Source organism: Akebia trifoliata, chromosome 13, assembly GCF_017979445.1.
Source record: "Akebia trifoliata isolate Shusen 1 chromosome 13, ASM1797944v1, whole genome shotgun sequence".
NCBI classification, from domain to species: Eukaryota; Viridiplantae; Streptophyta; class Magnoliopsida; order Ranunculales; family Lardizabalaceae; genus Akebia; species Akebia trifoliata.
This window is the reverse complement of record NC_141387.1, coordinates 168,663-192,986: the sequence shown is the minus strand read 5'-3', so window position 1 is coordinate 192,986 and position 24,324 is coordinate 168,663. Positions and strand designations below refer to the sequence as shown.

Below are 24,324 nucleotides of genomic sequence, written 5' to 3'. Positions count from 1 at the left end.
AAAGGAACTCACTTAGCTAAAAGAAAGATATTATTTAAGATGGAGTTAAGTGAAGGGACCAAATTCACTATGTTATAAGAATAAATAAAAAAAATTATATGAGGAAGAAATGTCATTTCAAATGAGAATTTTGTTAGTATTCGTACTAGAGTGATTGTGTAGGACATTGTGTTAAACACTGAGCTGATGTGGAGGTATACACGGAACCACAGATGCTTTTTACTCATATCTCAAGAAAAAACATCTGTGATTCCATGTACATCTCCGCGTCAGTTCGGTTCCTGTGCAATCACTTCAGCATTTTCCTTATTATAAATTTATAACATAGCTCTTTGTGAGCCACGTGCACAAGTTGGCAGTTTGTTTGGCCAATGTTCCATCTTTTTGGCACTTTAACTTCATCATTTGTGATTATTTAGAGTCTTGATAATATGACTCGCCAGGTGGCATACTCAATCGACTCCTTGACATGGACAAGTTTGGGTATTGTAGATCTATACGCCTAGGGATACACTTTTTTATGGGGAAGTGCAATCGTGTATCTCGAGGCATACAGATCTATGGTTCTTGAACTTGTTCCGTCAAGGAGTCGATTGAGCATGCCACCTAGCGAGTCATATTATCATGATTATATTATTTATTGTATTTTCATTTCTCTACCCAATATTTAGGTTTTTTTTTCTTAATACTTATAAATTAAGAAATAAAAATCATGTTAATGTGAGTACTCTTTTTTCCTTCTACATTTTGTTTTTCAGTAAGGTGTATTTTTAATTTGTGGATTTGTTGTCATTCTCCAATGAGCTTTGCTTCAGCGACTCGAAATAACATTTGAACATTCTAACGCATGTGTGGGGAGATGCTCTTACCACGTAGAGTTAGCATAGTAAGAACATTTCCACATAGATAATGTAGAAGCTCATCTACCTTATTAAAATACATACAACTGTTCCAACATATTTTTACTCTTTCTATAGCTACAATGACTCAAAATAACACTAGAAGTAGCATAGATGCATCAAAATGTAGACTCACATCTACCTTATTAAAATGAATTTTGATAATATAGCCTTCCTTTTTGGCGTTCACCCTTGACGCACCCTGATGTCTTTGCTTACAGACCAACAAACGTTTGACATGTGGCATGAATGACATCAGGAATAGAGAGAAAGTTTTGCCTGCATGTCCTATACCCACGTATATATTTTTAAAATTTTCAAATCTAAAAAAGGTCATTAGGCTCACTTTGATTATCACATTGACAATCCAACAACACAACTTTTTAAATTTTATGAAAATATTTATATTAAAAAATATATATAATTTTTTATCTTGATCCAAGGTGTTGAAAACTGATGGCTACTTAGCACCCAAATTTAAAAATAAATTTCAACGGTAAAAAATAACTATTTAGATTTTTTTTTTTAAGTTCTTATAATTTTATCCTCTACAACCCCATTTTATCGGATCATGTTTTTGAATGTCACAAGGTGAATATATTAGAAAGTTTCTTTTTTTCACCATGCGCAATAGAGAGAAAAAAGACGTCATGGACAAGGGCCAAAAGGGCGTTATATTACCAGCACTCTATTAAAATACATTGGCATCTTTTACCATGTCTACATATAATTACAGAGAGAGAATAAAAATATGTTTAACAGCTTTTTTTTTTTAAATTTATATTCACATAACCATGTCCTTCTCTTGTACTCTCTTCTTGATCATATCATAAAGGGTATTTTTGTCTTTTCATTTTACGAAGTTTGCCTTAATGGTGTGGTAGTGTGAGATTTATCCACATCACCTAACATTAGGACCCCAGTCTGCATCAATGACACTCAAATAGACCCTCTATTGATAATAAAGAATCTACCCAAAACAAGAAAAAAGGGCTTATTACATAACTTGCTTCCATCTTTTTTTTCTTTTTAAAGGTGAACCAATTTAGAGGGGTGTGATTGGAATATATAAAAGGCATCTGGTAGGTAACGAGGGAGATAATAATCAAACTGTCTTAGTGATGCAAAATTATGACAATGAGCAACGACAGGCAATTCATTTGTTGATGAGATGGAGAAACTTTAGGACCAATCACTTCCCGAGTCCAAATCATTTACACCCAGAGTGGAGGATAGCAGCTCAATACATGTCACTTAAGTCACAATCCAATGAAATTATTAATATAAAAAAACTAGACATTTTAGGGATTAATTCTTTGAATTATGACTTAGATGGCATGTACCGAGGAGTGGAAGGAGGATTTCAATCCTCCACTCTGGGTGTAAGCGATTCGAACTCATTACTTTCCCTTAGTATGTGGCATGGTTTTAAAACTCGTCTTAGATTGTCATCCAGAACGTCTAGGCTATCAGGCAAGATAGCCAGTGTGAATTATCCATCACATGAACTTATATGAGATCTGAGATGACTCAGGTGGATATTTAATAAAAACGAGGTCAAGTTAAGCTAGTTATAAGCTCTTTTATGTAAATAAAAAATAACTATTTAAATATAAATATATGTTAATGATTTTTTTTCTTTTTGTTATAATTTAATTGGTTTCAAGACAATAAATTGACTTGGTACCAATGGCAAAGATAAGACAAGACAAGATACTGGATTTTAGTACTACCATGCATGTCACACTTATGGTTATGGGTCAATTACAATAAGATTAATGATTGAATAACTCCCCCACGTGGCATATTCAATCGACTTCCCTGATGTGACATGTGCTAAAACTGTAGATCTATACTAGTTAAGATACACAATTGCACATCTTGAGGCAGCCATTTTATCACAACTCTTACAATAAATAAATAATTAAACCACTAATGCTATGGTGACATTGGATTTATTGTGATTCTCACATGTCTGATGTGGAGGTGCACACATAACTATACATGCTTTTTACTCATATATCAAAGAAACACATCTATGGTTATGTGCGCACCCCATGCCAAAATGTGAGAATTGCAGTAAATCCCAATGTCAATTAACAAAAGGAAAATGTTGAAGTGATTGTGCAAGACACTACGTTTGACATTGAGCTACATGGAATCATAGATGCTTTTTCTCGAGATATGAGTGAAAAGCATATGTAGTTGTCTGTAGACCTTCACATTAGCTCAGTGTCTAATGTACTGTCTTGCATAGTCACTCTTGCACGACTCCAAAAGGAATAATAAACTAGGTGAACTACAATCCCCAATTTTCAAACAGAGGATACAAAGAGAATAATTAGTGTTGACTTGTCATGGTAGTCGAGAGCAAATGCATCCACACAAGGTATCCCAAGAGATGCTAAGGTAGGGTTTGGATTCACTTTGGAACCGCTTTATGTGCTTTTAGGTCTAAAATTAGGTTTTGATAATGACTTTGCTTCTTACCAATCATAGAAACTAAAAATGCACAAAGTCAAAAGTTTTCCAAACCATCTTTCCACTTTCAAGATTTGCAGAAATTTGTTAGAACTTGTGATTACTGTTTTTCCATATGAAACTCCCATCAAACAAGACTTAAGGTAGCATTTGGCATTTCGTTTGGAGGGCACTTTTCACAAGTTTGGTGTTCAAATCATTGTTTGGTAAAAGATCCAAAAGTGCTTCCCACTTTTGTAGAAAGCGAAAATCCATAAGAGTCCCGCTTCCAATATTTTGAGAATCTAATGAAACCTAAAAGTTAAACTTTTTCAAATTATAATACCCAAAATTCTATTGCCAAATACAAATTGCAGAGAGGCCCTTGCACCCAAAGTGTGTCAGATGCACATAAAAAAAGAAGCACTTCCATCACATGCACCACATTCCCGAACTAAACCTAAGCCATTGTCCATCCATGGATCAATAGAGCAAAAATAAGAAAGAGTCGTGCTGGGGTGACCTCAAGATTGTACCTCATATCGCACATCCCTTGAAAATATGTAGGAATCATAGATGCTTTTTGACTTGTATATGAATGAAAATTATCTATAATTCCTACACACTTTCATGTCAGGATGTGCCATATAAGGTATAATGTTGAGGTCACTTCAACATTATTCTATAAGAAAATATGTAGGAAAGTCAACTAATGAAAGATAGTTAACATCTTCTCCATGTGTTAAGTTGAAAAATCTTAAACATAATCATAACTATCAAAAAAAAAAAAAAAAAAAACAAAACAGAAATCAAAAGAAGACAACTCATGCACAAAGAACACAGTGTGTTAAGAATAACGTCCACTTCTTTCTACTCATGCAAATAAAGTAATTTGTAAACTAATATTAGAATAATCTTTATTATTATAACGAATTTGATCTTTACAGCTGACCTTGAGTTGTTATTTTTATAAATATATATTTATTTAACAAATTTTTTAAAAGTTGAATCAAGTTTTTAATTGGGGTATTCTTATCTTTCCATTTTCTCCACTAAGCCATTGTCAGCAACTTTTTTGGACACTTTCTTTCTAATTTGCTCTTTTAAGTAATCTCTTAACATCATTAAAGTAAATAGTGAAATTTCTTTTATGTCAATGGGATAATTCTCACTAATAAAATGTAAACATTAAAGGGTAAATTCTTAAATATTTATCGAACTTTTCAAAAATACTGAAAGTACGTATTATATGTGTTGACACAACAATCACATAATGTTAAAAAAATATTATCAAATTACAAATATTATGTGATAATTTTATCAACATTAATAACAATTCAAAAATACCAAAAACTTTTATATTTATTTAAGAATTTATCCAACATTAAATGACTGAAGCAATAAGCTAAAATTAACATTAATTAAGTAATAGTAAGCAGAAGAGATGGGCATTTTAGGGAAGAAACTGTTAGACAAATGTTTGAAAATGGAGCAACTCTTATAAATTTAACTAGGTTCTTTCTCAACCCTAGTTGGGGTGGGTCTAGATCCTAGACTAGTTTGATTTCATTTCCTAGGTTTCTGATAAAGCTAATTTTCAATCTGCAAAAAGCCTGTTTACTTTTCTCCTTGCTTGTGTTAATAAATAAGCCTCTCAGCTAACCTCTATAAATGGGAATTTGAGGCTAAGCTTTTCTGCCCATTATGTCTCCAATTGAAACCTCAAGGCCTCAAGTAGTTCTCAGAAAATAGGAGAGAGTACATAACATACCTCCATGGAAGGAGGTCTTTGTTTTGTCGTTTTAGTTGGTCTTATTGGCCTTGTTTTGGGTCTCATCTTCAACCATTTCTTGCCCTTATGGAAGTATGGTATTGTTCCAAGAGGTACCTTTGGTTGGCCTTTAATTGGTGAAACTCTCAGTTTCTTGAAGCCCCACTCTTCAAATACTCTCGGGTCCTTTCTTCAAGACCACTGTTCCAGGTCATTACTTAAGTTTTTCAACACCACCTTTGCATTTCTTCACAAAAATTGAGTTTCCAATGCAATTTTGTTCATTTCTTGATGTGGGTGTGATTCATAATTAGTTTTCTTAGGATTTTTCTCATTAACATATATGATTTTTGCCTTTTTATCATTATATGTTACATGTTAAGAGTGAGAAACATTTATTTGAGTAACTAAGAGATGGTAAGGTTTTGTGTTTGTAGGTATGGGAAAGTGTTCAAATCCCATCTATTTTGCTCACCTACAATTGTCTCATGTGACCAAGAGCTAAACTACTTCATACTTCAAAATGAAGACAAACTGTTCCAATGCAGTTATCCAAAGCCCATCCATGGAGTTCTTGGGGAATCCTCCATGCTTGTGGTAGTGGGAGACACACACAGGAGGCTTAGAAATATGGCTCTGACACTAATTAGCACAACAAAATCAAAGCCTGAGTATCTCAATGATATAGAGAGGATGGTTATTCAAATATTGGGTTCATGGAAAGGCAAACAAAAAGTCATCTTCTGTGAAGAAGCAAGACAGGTAGATAAAACTAGAATAAATTAACATGAAACCTTTACAATCTTATACAATTATTAATTAATTACAAACTTATGAACTCTATAAGTTAGAATTTTCAAGTTTCTAATCTTTTTTTTTCTATCTTCTTTACTTTCCAGTTCACATTCAATGTCATAGTAAAGCAGGTCCTTGGATTAACTCCAGATGATCCACAAACTAAAAAAATACTTGAAGATTTCCTTACTTTCATGAAAGGACTTATTTCTTTTCCACTTAATATTCCTGGCACCCCATATGCAAGAGCTGTTCAGGTACTCTCCCACTCTTTCTTTCTTTAATATTCTACTAATTAGTTTATTTTTTTATATTTTTGGATAACTTTCTTTAAACTTCATAATATATTGCATGCATCTTATTCTAACTGGTTGTTATCAACTTTTGGTCTCCCTTTACAGGCTAGAAAAAGTATAGCTTCCACTGTGAAAGCAATTGTAGAGGAAAGGAGAAGGAATGGTGAAAATTATTATAAGAAGGGTGATGATTTTCTTGAGATACTTCTATCAGTTAAGAGCTTATCTGAAGATGAAAAAGTGAGTTTTGTTCTGGATTCTCTACTGGGTGGTTATGAAACTACTTCTCTTTTAATGGCCATGGCAGTGCATTTTCTTGGTCAGTCATCAGCTGCATTACAACAGTTAAAGGTAATTAAATTCCCTTTTTTCACTCTTTTTTGACCTTTTTATAACTAAATTTCATAGTTGAACAATAGTTTTAAACATTATTTTTGTTCTTATTCTCTATAGTTAGAGCATCAGAGTATTAGAAGAAACAAACAGAAAGATGAGTATTTGAATTGGGAAGACTACAAGAAGATGGAATTTACTCAAAATGTAAGATCATAATTCATAATCTACTTCTCTCATGATCTTTTTAGTCTGTTTTTAATAATGGGTATGATTTGTTTTTGTGATTTTTTAAATGTAGGTTATTAATGAAACTCTCAGGTGTGGGAACATAGTCAAGTTTGTGCACCGAAAAGCTATCAAGGATGTCAGATTTAAAGGTTCTTTCCACCTTTGAATGTTTTTTTATTTTATTTTTCTAAACTATACATAATATTATATGATATATAAATAAATAATCATGAATATTTTTAAATTTCAGATTACTTAATTCCATCTGGTTGGAAGGTCCTACCAATTTTCAGTGCAGTACATCTAGACCCATCACTTCATGAAAATTCTCTTAAGTTCCATCCTTGGAGATGGGAGGTAATTATTTATAAAACTTTATGGATGCTATATATTGTTTAATTTTTTTCAGAGAGCTTCAGCTTCTATTCCCACACCATTTTTTGCTTACACACCCTTATAATAAATTTTAATGGAGTCCCAAGAAACAACAACACTTGGATACCTTTTTAAAGGAGTGGATGTACCAACTAGATAAAGATACTATCTGTCCTTCTATCATTTATTGGTGTGCCAAAAATAATAAGGTGTTATAAGAAAAAAAAAAAAGGCTAGTTTGACTCTAAAAGTTTCCTTTATAATGAAAAAAGCAAGCATCTTTGAATAGTGTGGATGAAGTCTTACTTTCGATGGTCCTCCATCTGCTGTACTTGTCGCTAACATCAAAAGGGTTTAGGACCCCTATTCATTAAATCAGATAGTTAGCATAATTGGTTGAGATTGATTTTTTTGTTCATTAAACTAAATCAGGGATCAGGACCTCTATCAAATGGTAGGTCCCATCATTCCAGTCTGATTTTTCTTTAAGAATTTTATTAAATAAAATACTCATTTGTGTTTATTATTGTTTTTTATCTGTAAGCTCAACTTTGAACCCAAGATCTCAAAGTTATTTTACAATGTGTCCAAACAACTGAGCTATGGGTCCAAGCCATCACTTTAAATCTTGTCCCATATGTCTCAGTATCATCCTCCAATGAGACATATAGACAAGACAAATGTATCAGATGAGATTTAAAATCATGGTTCATTTTCTTCATTGTTGAATGAGACGAGACGTCAAAACGAGTTTTAAAACAATGGTCTAAACCCATTATTTATTTGTTCATTATAATTATAGATAATTTGCAATGACTTTGTTGTAGTTTCAGACAGAAAGCCAAACATGTAAGAAATTTATTCCCTTTGGTGGAGGATCAAGATGCTGCCCTGGTTCTGAACTTGCCAAAGTAGAGACTGCTTTCTTCCTTCACCATCTTGTGCTAAATTTCAGGTAGTTATCCTCATTTGTTTTCAGGAGGTGTTTGGTTGTAAATAGTATTTCTATTTTATTAGAATTAATGAAGTATTATTGTAAGGTCTGAGTCATGCCTTTCCCAACCCAACTACACTACCTTAAAAAAGTGCCATGTGAACCCTTTTGGGGTCACTAGACCTACACATTTGAATTTTTTTTTTTTTTTTCATTATCAGAAGTTTTTGTTAGCCATTAGCATGGCCTATGATGATACCATGGCCACACTCAACAATCATCCGACCGTTGGATGTAGATCCTACTAAAAGGTGGGGTGGGCCGAAAATTTATAGCTTCACGTTGTGTAAAATATTGTCTCAGTAACCAACCACACCTTACTCTCCCTAATTGGTCTAAAATATTGGTTAACTTGAGATGTTTGCTTGGTTTGTAGATGGGAACTTGAAGGTGTGGACCAACCTATGGCTTATCCGTACGTAGAGTTTCAAAGTGGGTTGCCACTAAAAGTGGATCAAATTTTATCAGTGTCTTCCTTTTGACCAAAAAGGCCCACTGCCCTGGGAGGCTATTATTTCCATGTGATGGGTTTCATTGTAATATCTTGAATGAAAAAAATGGGGTTTTATTTTTCTTACTCTTTTTTTTTTTAATATTAAAAAGAGATGTATTCGAGCATTATGTACCCGAGTTTCGTATTCTAATATATCAATCTCTACCCAAATTTAGTACATGTGGCATTGTGTTTAAAATGCCCTAGCTAATCTCCTGGAATGTGTTCTCTACCCAAATTTAGTACATGTGGCATTGTGTTTAAAATGCCCTAGCTAATCTCCTGGAATGTGTTTCGTGAACGAACTTTGAGAAAAGCTTCCTGCGAAATACAAAAAGCACCAACTTCCTATCATAGTAGAGAAAGGTATCAGAAAATTACGAAAGCAAAGAACTTCATGAGCAGCAGAATTATGCATGATTGATGAACTCTGCAAATAAATATATGAATCTAAATTTGATGGGGTACTTTTCTTTTTAAGGGAAATTGTATTGACTAAACTCTAAGGTCCCTCATTTTTAGGGGCACCTTTAAAAATTGAAAATTTGTTGTGGGCACTCCATTTCAAAGGGTACACATCTCATCCTCCACCTATTTCAATGTCTCAGGTGAGGAAGAGAGGAAGGAAAACAGAGGAGGGAGAGAGAGATCAGAGAAGAAAATAGAGAGGGAGAGAGATTGATCAGAGGAGGAGAAGAAGAAAGAAAGAAAAAAAAACAGAAAAGGAGAGAGATCGGAGAAGAAGAAGAATAGAGAGGGAGATAGAGAAAGAGATCGACGGAGGAGGAGATCAGAGGAGAAGAAGAAGAAGAAAAAAACTGAGGGCGAGGGAGATCGGAGGAGGTCAAAAAAAACTGAGGGAGAAGGAAATCGAGGAGAAGAAGAAGAAGAAAACAAGAGAGGGAAGGAGTGCCCAATTTTTATTTTTATTTTTTTCACTTTGGTCCCCACCCTCAAAGTTTCTTGACGTGTCGATTAAATTTCACTCTTTTTAATCTACAATCAGATGAATCACTTTTGAGTGTAACGATGGAACGACAGTTAATGATGATCAATAAAATCCTATTATGCAATTTGGGCATGTACCAAGCCAACCTACATTAGCATCAGTAAGCAGGCATAAAGAATGAATAAAACAATGACGCCACATGTAATAAGAAAAGATATTAATAAACAAACTGTTAGTGTAGGGTTCGGTAACCATACAGGTTCATGTTCGCAGTCCCCATGTTCACCATAAAGCATAGATGATGACAATAAAGGTTTATCATATAACATTCATTTTTTTGTCCCACCACATATCTCTTCATGGCTAATGAATCAATCTGCTTAAGGTTTAAGAGAACATTTCAGATTAAAAGCATTTGCGTTGAAAAAGGCTTGAGCTACATTAAAGATGTTCTACTAATAGTAGATATCTGGTTCTACTAACCAGATCTCACTCTCTTTTAAGCTCCAAACAAACTACTGCACTAAATTTCTCCCTATGCACATGGGAAATTTGTACATAAGTAGATGCTCCAAAAATTGCTATCAGTTCGAAACAACTAGCGGCCTCTCCCACGTCCACGTCCACGCCCTCGGCCCCGACCACGTCCCAAAGCCCTCCCTGGAAACAAAGAGCAACACCAATATTAGAAAAAACCATATATGAACCAATATTTCAGATCTGGTAGGAACTTTTGTCCAGACCTGAACAAACTATTTTGATTCTATATTAAGAACAAATGAACACCACATATGAATGTACGATACCAGCAGTTGGCTTCTTGGGCTTGACCCTAGGAGTCTCCTCAACCAGTAAAGTCTCGAGGTTTATGCTGTCAGGAAGGATGTAATAGCGAATGTTGTTACCCCTCACACTAAGGTGATCAAGAGTAACTGGATTTTTCCCCTTCAGTGTCAATTTCACTGTCTTCAAGTGAGTATTCATACTAATATCCACTCCTGCAGCAATCCAGTCATTAGTCAGAGACACAAGTTTATTAAGCTTTAGTTGTTTCCAGTTATTTTTTCCTCCAGCCAAAGCTATTAAGGGTAATCAAATCCATCACAACCTAATATAGCATTACAATTGCAAAAGAGACATTGGAAAGGCATTATAATAAAGAAATTTAGATCATCTTACCAAGTTTAAGAGCATCTTTAGAACTTCAAATTTTTGGGCAACAAACATGCTCTTGGATGTAGTAAGTCAGACAAATGAAGTACAGACACAAGAAAACAAACCCTCAGGTTCAACAAGACAACACTTCCTACTAGCCATTGTTGCCAAACAAAACCTGTAATAGAAAGAATGATGATTTGTAGTTGTTGGCTTCTCATTACACACCTAGGCGCAAAAGCCTCATGTGCCTCAGGCCTTCGCAAAAAAACTTCAAATACTAAAACAAAAATATTGGAAATCAATCTTCCTAGCTATCACTTTTAACAGCGGGCTTCAGAGTTAAATAAACTAGATTCACAGCAAATCCTCTTCTCATTACTTAGATTCACAATAAATCTTCCTTACAATATGCTCCATGAACAACAGGTCCTGATGCCTTCATTACCGACTTCAAGTCTAGGCCTTAAGAACCTTAAATTGAGTCAGAAATTTAGCAATCTTTGAACCCAATTGGGATTGGCTGGTCTACTGGCTAGGCCTGAGCACCTGTCATGGATGACAAAGATGAATCAGGATGGTCCAGCGGATAGATCCCACTAAAACAAGATAGGATGATGTTAGCGATTCGGCCCTTTTCTACGGACTCAGAAATTTCCCAGAGAAGCTTCAACATCTATGAACTACGGGAATACTCCTTCTCCAGGCTTCCTTCAGACTAGGACACCTACCCCCATCTCCTGACTATTGAGAGTTCAAATCTAGTAGATTTCCCACCTCCTTGACCCTGAAAGGGGCAAGAGACAAAGTGTACTTTTAGAAAGATTTGCGCCCCACTCATTCAACCAACTGAAAAGAATGATGGTCTAGAAGAAATAATATATGGAGCCTCCTCCCCACTACCCCTCAACACCAACAAAAAAAAAATCTTATCCAAAAATTATCTCTGGTGCTCATCTCAAATCCTTAAAAAAAAAAAGGGTCTTAAGTAATGGAGATCTTTAGCATTTGACTGTGCTTAATGAACAATAATAATTGGATATGGGCATGTGGCTACCAAGTTAGCCAAGGATGGAATTAAACCCCACTTAAACCTGTCCTTTCAAAATTAAAATTCTCTAGCCTCTTACTTTAGAAGAAAATATGATACACTCCATATGTGTGACATCAATAAATCGAATGGGTCCCCATCAACCCCAAGCTTCCGCTCAATGATTCAACCAAACATGGTTCTACACCTTATGTGGCACTTGAATGGGCCTCTGGCATTTTTTTGATCCCCTGGGACACTCCTTTGTGCGTTTGTTATTTGCCAACCATGGAAACCTCAAAAGGAGAAGTTTGTGACTCAACAGCATCCTACCACACCATCACTAGTCAACCAAAGGTTTTCTTAACATACCTTCAATATCAACCAAAATAGTGAAATAACCCCTACATCAATCAAAGAATTGAGCTCACACACACCAAAATTTTAATAGATGGAAGACGTTAAGCTCTATGAGTCTCCCATATAACCTCCACGAGCTTCCCACAAACCCTAGCTAAAGCCTTGAACACACTCTTCGTCCACTAGTGGAAAATAACACCAATAAATTGCAACCAAGTCTTTCTTGTTGCACTACTCTCCTGACACACACTAGCTTTCAACCACCACATGCAACCCAAAATAATAAATTCCCCCAATTTTAGATAACTAGTAACACTAATTTCTCTTAATGATGCTCCAATTCAAAGGACGTTTCTCGGTGATAAGAGAGGATGGAAGGTCGAGTGGGTTGGAGGGATTTGATCCAATGCATCGAATAGCATGTTGTTGGTCGTTTTCCATGGCATGTCACCCATTGCTTGTTTCCCAAATGAAGATGTCTTCATCAACTATCCCACAACATTACTTGTCTAGAAGTAAGAAACCATGCCCTGTTCAAATCTCCAAGTTTCTCAGCTAGCCTCTCCTTAGGGAAAATCCCCAAGAGTGCCTCTTGAAGAGGCCATACTACCTTGGATTGTTGACAAAGGAAACCCTATTGTTTTGAGTCTTTTGACCTCCAACAAGAAAGGTTGGCATAATCTCAAATAAAAAACAATCCCACCTACTGAATACCTAGTAGAATACTAAGGAATCGAGGTTTGTTATATGGACCCTAACAAAGATGGTTGGCTTTGGGATAGACTTCCAACATTTGAGCTCTTTCTTGCTAATAACACCTAAATTCCATGCCTTAGGTACTAGAGTTAGATGTGACCTCCAACAAAACATTCGAACCTATGTCCCCCTTACCCCCCATTTTGTGATCAACAACTCCTCATCTCCATCTGCATCTTCATAGTTTTTTTTTTCTATCATTATCCCTGATTTTCATTATAAAATATTTGAGTTTGAATACAATTGACGACTTCACATCACCATCATCAAAGTAACAAGGAAAATATTATATTTAATCAAAGTCTTGAGATAGTTTAGAGTTTATTTGTTTGTTGAGAAAAGATTTTCTAAAAAAAAAATCATTTTTATTAACAAGCGTTTTTTTACTTATTTATAGAGAAAATGGCATCTCCATCTGCATCTTCATAGTTTTTTTTTTTTTTTCTATCATTATCCTTGATTTTCATAATAAAATATTTGAGTTTGAATACAACTGACGACTTCACATCACCATCATCAAAGTAACTAGGAAAATATTATATTTAATCAAAGTCTTGAGATAGTTTAGAGTTTCTTTGTTTGTTGAGAAAAAATTTTCTCAAAAAAAAAATCATTTTTATTAATAAGCGTTTTTTACTTATTTATAGAGAAAATGAATTGTTCATGTTTGATTGCACAAAGGAAATTGGGTTTTGAGATACAATAATTAGAGGGGGATTGACATAAGAAAGTCGACATCAAATTTCTTTTTTTCCTATGAGTATAAGAAATCATAAAAGGATTTCATGCAAAAATTTAATTTCTTAGTAAAATGCCGAAATAAATGTTAGCAATTTTGCATTTTTCCCAAGAAATGGATTTTCTTGGCAGGATTTCTTTTTATTTTCTCTTCCACATTCTTATTTTTGCTACTTTTACTACATTTCTTGGAATTACAAGAGCAATTACATCTTTGAGGGGGACTTAGGTTTATTTTTATTTGTTAATAGTAAAAGAACATTTACATAGAAGTTTCACTTGCAAAGGTTTGAAACACTCCAATTCACAAAGCAAAAAAACCATAAATTCTGTGCTAAATGATTTCTTCAAATCCAAGAGAAATGAACTTGATTACCTACTACTCATTTTGTATTTATATCCTACATTCTATTGTTTTCTTCCACATCAGTCAATAAAGAAACTGTAACCTAGAATTTCTGTTGATCAAATCTAGTGTTCAAAAAACTACACCACAATATAATTACGAAACACTGAAGAATTGCCCCCAAAAAAAAAAAAAAATCGAAGATCTTCAACAAAAAGAGCTCCGTCAAATAGCACAAAGTAAAAGAACAAGGGTTTTGCGAAGACATAACTGTACGGTATAACAGAATAATAAATGAGAGAGAGAGAGAGATGAACCTGTAATGGTTCCATGAACAACAGTCCCGTTCTTGAGCTCGATCGAAACTGTCTCGTTGTTCAACTTCATCAAAAACCTATTTTTACAGATCCAAGTCAAAAAAAGGGTAAGGAAGCAAGAACGATATTAGATCAGATCGGTATAATAGACAGAAAAAGAAAAAAAAATTACCGAACGAGCTTCATTTTGGACGAGAGGAGAGAGGAACTAGGGCTCGAAGCAACGCCAGTCGTCAAACTACGAGCGAAAAACCCTCTTTTTAAAAGAGGGATTCTATTGCCACACCTACTTTTACTAAGAACACCCCAATTCATATGATTATCTAATGGACATAGTTTTAACACTAATGCTGAGGTGACAGAGGGTATTTACTACGATTCTCACAATTCTGACGTGGGATGTGCACATAACCGTAGATGTGTTTCCTCACGATATGAGTAAAAACCATCTACGGTTATATATGCATCTCCACGTCAGAATTGTGAGAATCACAGTAAATCCTATGTCACCTCAGCACGACTCTAATTTTAAATCTCTTCAGAGACTGAGACGACTTGTCCCATTCGTCTCGGTATCGTTTACCAAAGAGATGGATTAACAAGTGGTCTCAAATCTGATGTGTCTCTCAAAAGTCAGTCTATTGTGTCATTTTGAACGAGACGTCTCAAATAAATCGGATGACTCGGTCTCGTTCAGTGATGAGACAAGACAAGACATCAAAACGAGTTTTAAAACCATGCTAACAAGTGATTTCATAAGGTTAGTAATACTTGGAACGGACTACATCTTTTTTTTTTTTTTTTGAGGTATACAAAAAAGAATAAGTGGAAAAAACTTTGAAGCGGTAGAACCCTCTCCTTTAGATTTCACATAGTGTCTCCAAGGATGGCCATCCTGCCTCGAAAATTTGGTAGAACCCTCTCCTTTAGATTACATGTAGTGTTTCACACAAATATTAATGAAAAAGTAGGGGCATGAAACAAACACAAAAATTAAATTTTGAAGCCGCTTGGCCACTTCAAAGTCAGACTCGTAGTAAGTACAGACCAATTTTATGTATAAGGCATAAGTCCCATTCCCCTCGTTTTGTTAGACATGATGTCATTTCCAAGTGCCTTGGAAAATGGATTAGTCATATTTTCATTTGGATTTCTAGTATTGAATGGAGATACTTACATGAGCTATCATTCCTTTACAGATGAATGTGTTTCACACATACTAGTATCATTTCGCCATTAAAGCATTCCTACTTTGTTGATTTATTATCACAACAGTGATTGCAGACACTGAGTTTCTCCAAAGAGTCATGCTGGAGTGGCCTCAAGATTGTACCTCACATTGCACTTTCTTGACATGGAAGTGTGTAGGAACCATAAATAAATGCTTTTCATTGTGAAAAAGCATCTATGGTTCATATAGGTCACGGGTTATAATCTTTCCACCCTTATGGGTGAGGGGGGAGTGTCGAGTGTATATTTTCCTCCACTCTTGGGTGAGTCATACCCCAGTTGAGCCCCGTGACCCTCTTATATTTATAGTTCTCCCTTTCTCCGAAAGATCGGTCTTTTGGAGCATTTGGTTGGTTAACAACAATGGTCTCATTACCTAGATGGAGCTAATCCTCCCCACTGGTGCACTGGTAAGAAAACATGCCTGTTAAAATGATATGTTCTTCATTCTTGTTGTTAGATATATTTCCTAATTGCAAATCGACCAGCTTCGTTTCCACAACTACAAAACTAGAAACATGCACAAATCTGTGCAAAATAAACATGTTGGGTAGCTTTGCAATTGCACATATTTTGGTACAAATATTGCCATCAGTAGCTATATATGAATTAACAATCAACTTTGATTGTATAACATATTAATCATCTCTCACTTGTTTACAAATTGCAGAACAGCCTACGATGCAAAGAGAGTAACTTTTATTAATCCATGGATGTAACAGTATAATATTACAGCATTGCCAATAAACAAAAGATAAGAAACAATGGGTATTGATTTTATATCAGTTTTTTTATTAAATTCAACACCTCGTAGAGATCATTCTTTCCACTCAGGAAGGATCCCTTGGGCTGCCAAACGCTTCTCGACCCAAAAAACCACATGTTTTGCTGTTATTTTCTTTTCATCAATGAGAAAGGGCTCAACAGTGCTCACTTCTGAGCCATAGGACGACAAAGAAAATCCCTTCGGCCCTGTCCAAGAAACAAAAATTCTTAGAAAAAATGTTTCAAAGAAAAAAAAATATACAAAAATGGAAAAATATGTAAATGGGTTTGTGTTTATGAGAATAAAGAGTTATCTGCATGTACCTGTGAGGACTCCATTTGGGAAGAATGCCCAGAATGAATAGGTATTGCCATCCTTTAGAAAGGAACCTTCAAGCTGTTAATTTGTTTAAAAAAAAAAAACAGAGACAGTTACACAAAAGAACAAGTTTTGGGTGATTCAAAAAACAAAGACATCAAACTCTTTTGGTGGTTAGAAAAATGTTACTCATTGGGTCAATTTTTGGCATGGGGAATCATAGTTTAGAGCATCTAACAGTCGATCTTAACTGTCTATCTGTACGCCATTCGAAATTCATGATTGAGTTCATCTCCACACAATAAATAAGCATCCACAAGTGCCATATCATAATTGGTACACAGCAGGTTCTTAGTTCCTAACAAGTTTAGTCATTTGGCATGTCATATTATAGAACACTAACCATGTTATCATGAAAGGAGAGCTCTATTTCTGAGACATCATCTTGAGCTTCTAGAATAGCTTTGAGTGAAGGAATCACATCTTCTTCCATCATTTGAGGCAGAGGTTTTTCCGGAGCTTTTGCTGGTGTCTTTGGCTTAGCCAGAGCTTTTTTCTCAGCTGCTTTTGCCTCCTTTGTTTCCGCATTAACTGGGGAAAGAAAGAAAGAAAGAAAAATTGAAACATATGGGAACAATTATTTGTTAGAGCTCACTATCCTGAAAATTTTATGCAAATGGCTACAATGGCGTTTGTATGGCTTAAAATTGGAAGTCATCCTAGGCATACCGCATACACTCGTTACCTTGAGATCCTCAACAGACAGTCGAAAGGGCTCAAATATTACTGAAACCCAAGGACACATATACCTTACTCATTCTGGTAGAAGCCCGATGAGGGACATGACACTATTCAAATGATCGATACCCCAATTAATGGGATCTCGATGGGAGTGAAAGCAAGGAAATAGATAATCATCAGGGGCAGAGCTAGTAAGGAGTCAGTGGGGGCAATTGCCCCCACTCAATATTTTTTTTTCCCTTGAATTTATGCTATAATTTGAGATATCCCTGTATTTTTAACTAATGACATGCCCCATTTGCCCCCACTTCCTCATCTCTCTCCAGTTTTTGCCCCCTCCCCCTCCCTCAATGTTTTGAAGATGACATTGCCCCTCGAGTTGGGCCTTCTCTCCGTAGACTAATTGGAAATTAGCTAAATAACTTTTTATTCATTCAACTTCAACCTCTTCCACCTAACCATTAACTATAGTTTGGCCCCACTACAAGATAATCTTGGCTCCACCCCTGATAATCATGATCGCCTAAGATCAACAGGAGTGTTATTGGTAAATTTCATTATGGCAAGAAACTGAAGAGGAAGCTTTCTAATAAAAGGTTGGAGTTAAATCTATAGAATGAATAAGAATTTAGGTTTTTGAGTTTATGTAGATAGTGAATCTCATTTAAGCGTCAGAGATTTTTTGATAGGTACTTCACTGGCACTTGAAGGCAAAGAAGAAGCAAGGATTTGACTTGGCTAGGTCGAATATCTTGACATGTTAGATTGATAAAAAAAAAAGATCCCCAACACCATGGAAGGTTTCATTTTATTTTCAGACTTGTGTATGGTTCAAGAAAGAGTGGAATGGCAACATGGGTTTCACATTAAGCATAGATAATGATTGAATTCTCATAAAAAGGTCGTAAGGAAGGGAAGGTCCTTTGTTTATGATTTTAATGTCGTCGGTTTGAAAACAGGCATCTCAAATACACCAAAACTCAAAGAAGAACATCTCAAAAATTAACAAACTTTAAATGTCTGAAGTACATCAATTGTAATTTGAGGCATAAAAGTTATAGTAACAAATTTACCAGTGGAAGTAGATGATTCTTGCATTGTAGAGCACACAACATTTCCACGTGAAACGATCAATTTGCGCAATTTCCATTGCTCGTTTCTTGTTCGAAAAAATGAAGAGAATACTGGGAAGTAGACAGAAACTTTGATCGATTTCGTCAAAGGACACGTAAAGTTGATTGAACCAGAAGCCATGCTAAAAAACAAGTAGAAGAAATTCACAAAAGACTTAGCATTTTAACTATGAAACAGCTAGAATTCACCTCAACAATTACTAGTGTTGAAAATTTCTGGTAAAGAAGCAAATGAGAAAGATAAAGAAGAAATTCAGATATGGTATTTAGAGAGTTTTAATTTATTTTCTCTACTTGAGGAAGGAGTGGTGGGATATGAAAATTGGTTTTTTTATTTTTATTTTTATTCAAGTGAAATGTGATCCTCTATTTCTTTATTCTGTATTTTTGGATGGCTGTCCTAGTGCACTCGTGTGGGCACATGAAGGCTAATTTTGGACCGCAAGGCATAGGAGCTGAGATAACTAGTTTTGTAAAGGATAACATGGTGCGCCGCACCATCACAGTATATGCTTCTTCCCTTTCAACGCATGCTAAATTATGCTTTTGAACCATCAAATTCATGAATCATGGGTCTAGTCCCAACCGACTTTCTTTAAGAGACCCAACTAAACTTACCTAAGTGTCCTTGTCCTCAACTTCTAGTTAGGGATGGCAATTTCGCCCCTGTGGTTGCCTCGTTCCGGCCCGGCTCGGCCCTATAGGGTTGGGTTTTGGTTTTGCTATTAAAAATGAAAAATCGAGTCGGATTCTGGGTGGGAACGGTTTTGATATACCCCGCACCGTTAATCCCGTCCCACCCTGATTCTTATATATATATATACACTAATAGAAATTTAGGGATGTGGGTGTGCATCTTCTAAGATCTTATTAGGATTTACTTTGATTAAAAATTGGAGATTTCACAATTTCATTAAGAAAAAGGAAAAAAAATTGTGTTAAAGGATGGGGCGGGGATGGGTTAAAACATTCAGACCCAAGTCGGGGTTGGGAAGAACACTATTAATTGGAGTCAGGACCGAGTTAAGCTAAACCCTGCACAAACTTGCCTCGTTGTCATCCCTACTTCTAGTCAAAACCCCTTGATTTAAATCCATCTACGATCTCTAGAGAATTTTTTTTTCCCTTTGTGTTCAATCTTGAGTTATGTAGTTTTCAGCTTCAAACATCCAAAACAAATGTTATAATAGCATGGTAATATCCCAACTGGGTCATCGATACATGATTTGCAAACTTGTCTTAACCTTTTGTCAAAAACCTGTGATTTTTATACCAAAAAATTCAGCCCCCCTCCCCACACAAAAAATTAAAAATAAAATATAAATAAATAAATCCTACTTTATTCCATATGTTTGAAGATTGAAAGCCACTAAATTATACCTATACACCGTTTTCGTGGTGTGTTTTTAATTTTTTTCCTCCCGAAATTTTTTTATATAATCATAGTTTTTCCCCTTTAAATGATGTTAGTAACAGTAAGTCGAAATTAAAGATTAATGGGACATTTACCCCTAACAAAACTGTAACAACTGTGGATCCTACAATTGTGTTTTATTATATAGATTTGAGTTTGCCCATATCTACGGCACGAGCATCATCTTTGGGATTAAGGGGGTAAAAGGAGAAAAAAAAAATTAAGAGAATTATTAAATATATTTTTTATTTAAAAAGTAAAAGATAAAAATAATAAAATGTGTTAAAATTCAAATATGATAAAATTAAAAAGGGTGAAAAGGAAATACAATAAAGGGGACCCCACAAAAACTGTGGTTATATAGGAGTTTGTCTTTGTCCCCTACAAATTATATAGATAAATTGGTGTGTTGTATGTAAAAGTTGGTGTATTAATAAAATTTCTCAAAATTTAGAGGTTGAATGAGAGGGCATTTAGGTCATTTTAGGATAGTTCCCATAAAAGACCTCAGTCCAGGGAAATGTGATGAGTTTGAAAACATAGAGGTACCTCAAAAATTCAACAAAAGCTGGAGGGGTGTATCTAAAATCTAAATCACTCTTTTTTTATCCAGCCGAACTCCCACCCAGCTTGGTTAACAGTTTTCGCCCTCTCCAAGTCTCAAGAGAAACGAGGAAAGTAGAGTGATTGGAGCCAAGAAGAAAACCAGACTAATAAATGTTGCAGCTTTCCTCACCACCTTCATCTTCTTCATGGAATCCATCTCAGAAAAGTAAGTTTAGTTCAGTAATCAGTGTTCCTCTTTCTTCTTTCCCTTTTCAAACACACACAGTGACACACATGACACATCGATTTAAATAATTGTCTTTGTCAGGTGTTTTCTTTGGTCTTGTGGAGTTTAAAAGACCTCAAGTTTCAGGTTCGAGGTCCAACCCACCCAGATTCAAGGTTTGCTTTCTTCCTCCTTTTATCTCTCTTTTAGTTCATGGGGTGTGTGTGTGTGTGTGTGCGTGCGTGCTATTGTGTTCTTTAATTCTCATTCATATTCTGACCCATAACCACATCCAATTTGGCTATGGGTTTCAAGTTTTAGTTCCATATTTTTGTTTAGTTAGCTATTTAAATGTTTGGACCTATAAGACTAAAGTTGAAGGAAGATCAGCTAATGATGTTTCTTATTTTAGTCCAATTGACAATCCTTCTTTTCTTCGACACATCTTATTGTAAGCGTAGGGAGGAGGAGTAGGGATTTTGATGTTGATGAGTGGAAGTGCTATGCGAGATAAAATTAGAAATGAGTAGGAGTAAACCCATTATGTGATAAGCAAACAGGAAGTTGATTGTGGCGGTTTGATCAATTTACAATGAATATGGAAGCCTTCTTGAGTGGATTAGTTTGGAGATCACATATTCCCCCGAGGGTACTTCTTTGATTGGACCACTGTACTTGATAGAATCTTTCACAGTTAACCATCTCATCATCAGGGGATTCCAACCCAATGTGTAAATTGGAGGATTCTTGAATTGCATTGTTCCTCCCTTATACACGTTTGATCGATCTTCTTGTATCTGACTTCTGTGTATTCCCTAAGAGAGCTTTGGATCTATTTGAGGACTGGCACTCCAAGGCCTTGTACCTTCTACCTTTCAGCCTTTGTTTGGAAATTTGGTAGGAAAGGAATGCAAGGGTGTTCAAGGACAAGGATTTCCGCTTGGAGGAGATGGTTTTGAAGATTAAAGTTCTTTCGAAACACTGGATATCACCAAGCTGAATTCAGGGGCTCCCCTACCCCCACCCCCCTTTAGCAAGAGTTGCTTGATATTTTTCCTATGTTTAGAATTAGCCCGATTGAGTATATAAGTTCACATAGTTCCATGTACTTGAGTTGTGACTACTAATTCAATTAAGAAGTATTTGTTATGTAATGAGATTGTGTATTTGATTCCAAAATTACTATCTGGCGACTATTACTTCATTAAGAAATTTATTTGTTTTATAATCAGATTGTGTTTTTTATTACTTTCACGTTTTCCTGGTTGTGAATGCTGTGTATACCAAAGTTATAGGGGTCAATTTGTGTCTTTTGCCTTAATTGATAATATGATGTGTCACAGCTTCTCCAATATCATGGTTTGGATTCTTACACCAGTGTTTTATTTAAATATCAGATTTGGCATCAACAGGTTGAACATAATGGACCCAATAAATCAGAGAAATTGGTTTGTGCTTGTGGTGGACCCATAGGTGATCCAACAATCAGGAGGCATGGAGGCTATCCCCAAAATGTGGATCTTCCACCCATACTGCCAAAGAACAAGAAAAAACCCTACCCAATCCCCTTCAAGAAGATCCAACAGGCTGCAAGGGCTGACAAAAAACTTGCACAAATGGGGAAGGAGAAGCTCCTCGAGCCTCCAAAGAATGGTTTACTGGTTCCTGATCTAATTCCTGTTGCTTATGATGTATTGGAAGCTTGGAAAGTTCTGATTCAAGGCCTTGCACAGCTCTTGCACGTTGTTCCTGTCTATGGTTGCAGGTATCTAGTACATCTTTTGTTGTAATTCTCGCTCTAGTTTGATAGTGATTATTTGGAAACTTATCCGAACTGCTCAAAAAATAATTCTTTTGCAGCATTTGCCCCGAAGTCCATGTGGGTCAAACTGGCCATGAGATCCAGGACTGTCGTGGCCCTGGTAACGTGCACAACAAAAGCTTTCACTCATGGATCAAGGGCTCCATCAACGATGTCCTCCTACCTATTGAATCGTACCACCTTTATGACCCTTTTGGCCGTCGCATTAAACACGAGACAAGGTTTGATTACGATAGGATTCCGGCAGTCGTGGAGCTATGCATCCAAGCAGGTGTGGAATTACCAGAATACCCTTCGCGTAGAAGAACCAAACCCATCCGAATGTTTGGAAGGAAGTTGATTGACCGAGGTGAATTCGTTGCGGAGCCCAAACCTTATCGATCTGGAGAATCATCTTCTCCACTTGCAGAGCTTGATACTTACAGGGCCCACACTGGACAGTTTCCACCTCCTGCAGCATCTAACATCCCACGTCTTGCTAGGGAGACTCTCAAAGCATATGAGACTGTGAGGCTCGGTGTAAGGAGATTGATGAGGAAGTACTCGGTGAAAGCATGCGGATATTGCTCAGAGGTTCATGTAGGGCCTTGGGGACACAATGCAAAGTTGTGTGGTGCATTCAAGCACCAGTGGAGAGATGGCAAACATGGGTGGCAGGATGCGACACTGGATGAGGTGATGCCACCAAACTATGTATGGCATGTTCGGGACCCAGGAGGGCCACCTTTGAGAGGTGCACTCAAGAGGTTTTATGGTAAAGCGCCTGCTGTGGTTGAGTTGTGCTTGCAGGCTGGCGCAGAAGTACCAGATCACTACAAGCCCATGATGCGGCTAGACATAGTGCTTCCTGACAGTGAGGAAGCACGATTGGTCGCATAATGATACAGGATTACATGTAATGTATAAAGTTTAGGAACGGATCTGATTTAGTAAAATAATGCGTCAATTGGGGGGGTGACACTTCTGTCTGGCCAAGTGGCCTGGTTAGAAATTTGTATTGTAGAAAGCACAAATGTTTTGATTGATGTAGATATAATTCACTCATCAGGCTTACTTAAACGATTGCAACTCTCAACAATGGGCAGACAGGCATAACTAATTTCAATTTTTCCTAACCTCAAAGCACAGATTTCCTAGGGATTAGTACAGGTTCCTAGAGATCCAATCCATTCAAGCACCATGAAGCATGTCCTCCCATCTCACCCGTTCGTTTGATGGAGAGAGTTTCTTGTGCTATCACCTAATAAATGGTCTGTGGAGGGATAAACTCTTACACTATTAACTACTGTCCACGTGACTCTTCACGATTTTCACTTAATATTACTGAAAAATTGAATTCTGTTCGACTTTTCAAAGTTGAGGTTAACCAGGATGAGCATGAAAGGATCTTTTAATATTTTACACCACCCTATATGTTTAGTCTGAGTATAATTTTTCATCTCAATTGCTCAAGGTATTTGAACTTTTACTTATAATCCTTCATCTTGACTCACTTGCTTAGCCAGTCTCTCATGGTTTTTCACACCATTTTTGGCCGAGATTCAATTCTACCTGTGTACCTTATATACATAATTTGGCCAAGGTCATTTTGACTTTCATTTCAACTTACAAAGTCCTCGATCAATTTCATCAGTGGAAACAAATTTTGTGTAGAGCTATACCAAATGGTTACACTAGAGATTAATGGCTTCTTTCTTGAGCCAAATGGTTTCATATTTTCAAACTAATGACATGCCCCCCTTACCTAGGCTTTGTCTGAGAGTAACATAAAATGACCTAAATGCCCTTAGCTTTAAGCTCAAGCCACAACCCCTTGATTTTTAATCCACC

General features: G+C 36.0%; 4 protein-coding genes across 5 annotated transcripts; 2 read left to right on the top strand and 2 right to left on the bottom strand.

The window, feature by feature from the left end:
- Positions 1-4,936: 4,936 nt before the first annotated feature.
- LOC147387029 (cytochrome P450 724B1-like) lies at positions 4,937-8,827 on the top strand. 2 transcript variants are annotated; one of them, XM_086420975.1, is made up of 9 exons: positions 4,937-5,340; positions 5,568-5,892; positions 6,030-6,182; positions 6,327-6,572; positions 6,675-6,761; positions 6,856-6,934; positions 7,036-7,142; positions 7,994-8,115; positions 8,531-8,827. In XM_086420975.1, the coding sequence occupies exons 1-9, from the start codon at positions 5,135-5,137 to the stop codon at positions 8,634-8,636; spliced, it is 1,431 nt and encodes a 476-aa protein (XP_086277101.1). In that variant the 5' UTR covers positions 4,937-5,134; the 3' UTR covers positions 8,637-8,827. The 2 variants fall into 2 exon arrangements, with proteins under 2 accessions (XP_086277101.1, XP_086277100.1); XM_086420974.1 differs by having other exon boundaries at positions 4,938-5,340; positions 7,988-8,115.
- Positions 8,828-9,798: 971 nt separating this feature from the next.
- LOC147387028 (small nuclear ribonucleoprotein SmD1a-like) lies at positions 9,799-14,598 on the bottom strand. Its single transcript, XM_086420976.1, has 4 exons — positions 14,471-14,598; positions 14,299-14,375; positions 10,403-10,594; positions 9,799-10,256 (listed from the first exon to the last, which is right to left on the bottom strand). Exons 1-4 carry the CDS (start codon positions 14,482-14,484, stop codon positions 10,195-10,197), a joined length of 345 nt encoding a protein of 114 aa, XP_086277102.1. The 5' UTR covers positions 14,485-14,598; the 3' UTR covers positions 9,799-10,194.
- A 1,610-nt stretch (positions 14,599-16,208) lies between these two features.
- Positions 16,209-18,829, bottom strand: LOC147387027 (DUF2996 family protein). Its single transcript, XM_086421962.1, has 4 exons — positions 18,427-18,829; positions 17,016-17,203; positions 16,618-16,690; positions 16,209-16,500 (listed from the first exon to the last, which is right to left on the bottom strand). Exons 1-4 carry the CDS (start codon positions 18,605-18,607, stop codon positions 16,346-16,348), a joined length of 597 nt encoding a protein of 198 aa, XP_086278088.1. The 5' UTR covers positions 18,608-18,829; the 3' UTR covers positions 16,209-16,345.
- A 1,711-nt stretch (positions 18,830-20,540) lies between these two features.
- LOC147387026 (APO protein 1, chloroplastic-like) lies at positions 20,541-23,547 on the top strand. Its single transcript, XM_086421049.1, has 4 exons — positions 20,541-20,672; positions 20,775-20,848; positions 22,070-22,437; positions 22,533-23,547. The coding sequence occupies exons 1-4, from the start codon at positions 20,618-20,620 to the stop codon at positions 23,371-23,373; spliced, it is 1,338 nt and encodes a 445-aa protein (XP_086277175.1). The 5' UTR covers positions 20,541-20,617; the 3' UTR covers positions 23,374-23,547.
- Positions 23,548-24,324: the final 777 nt, after the last annotated feature.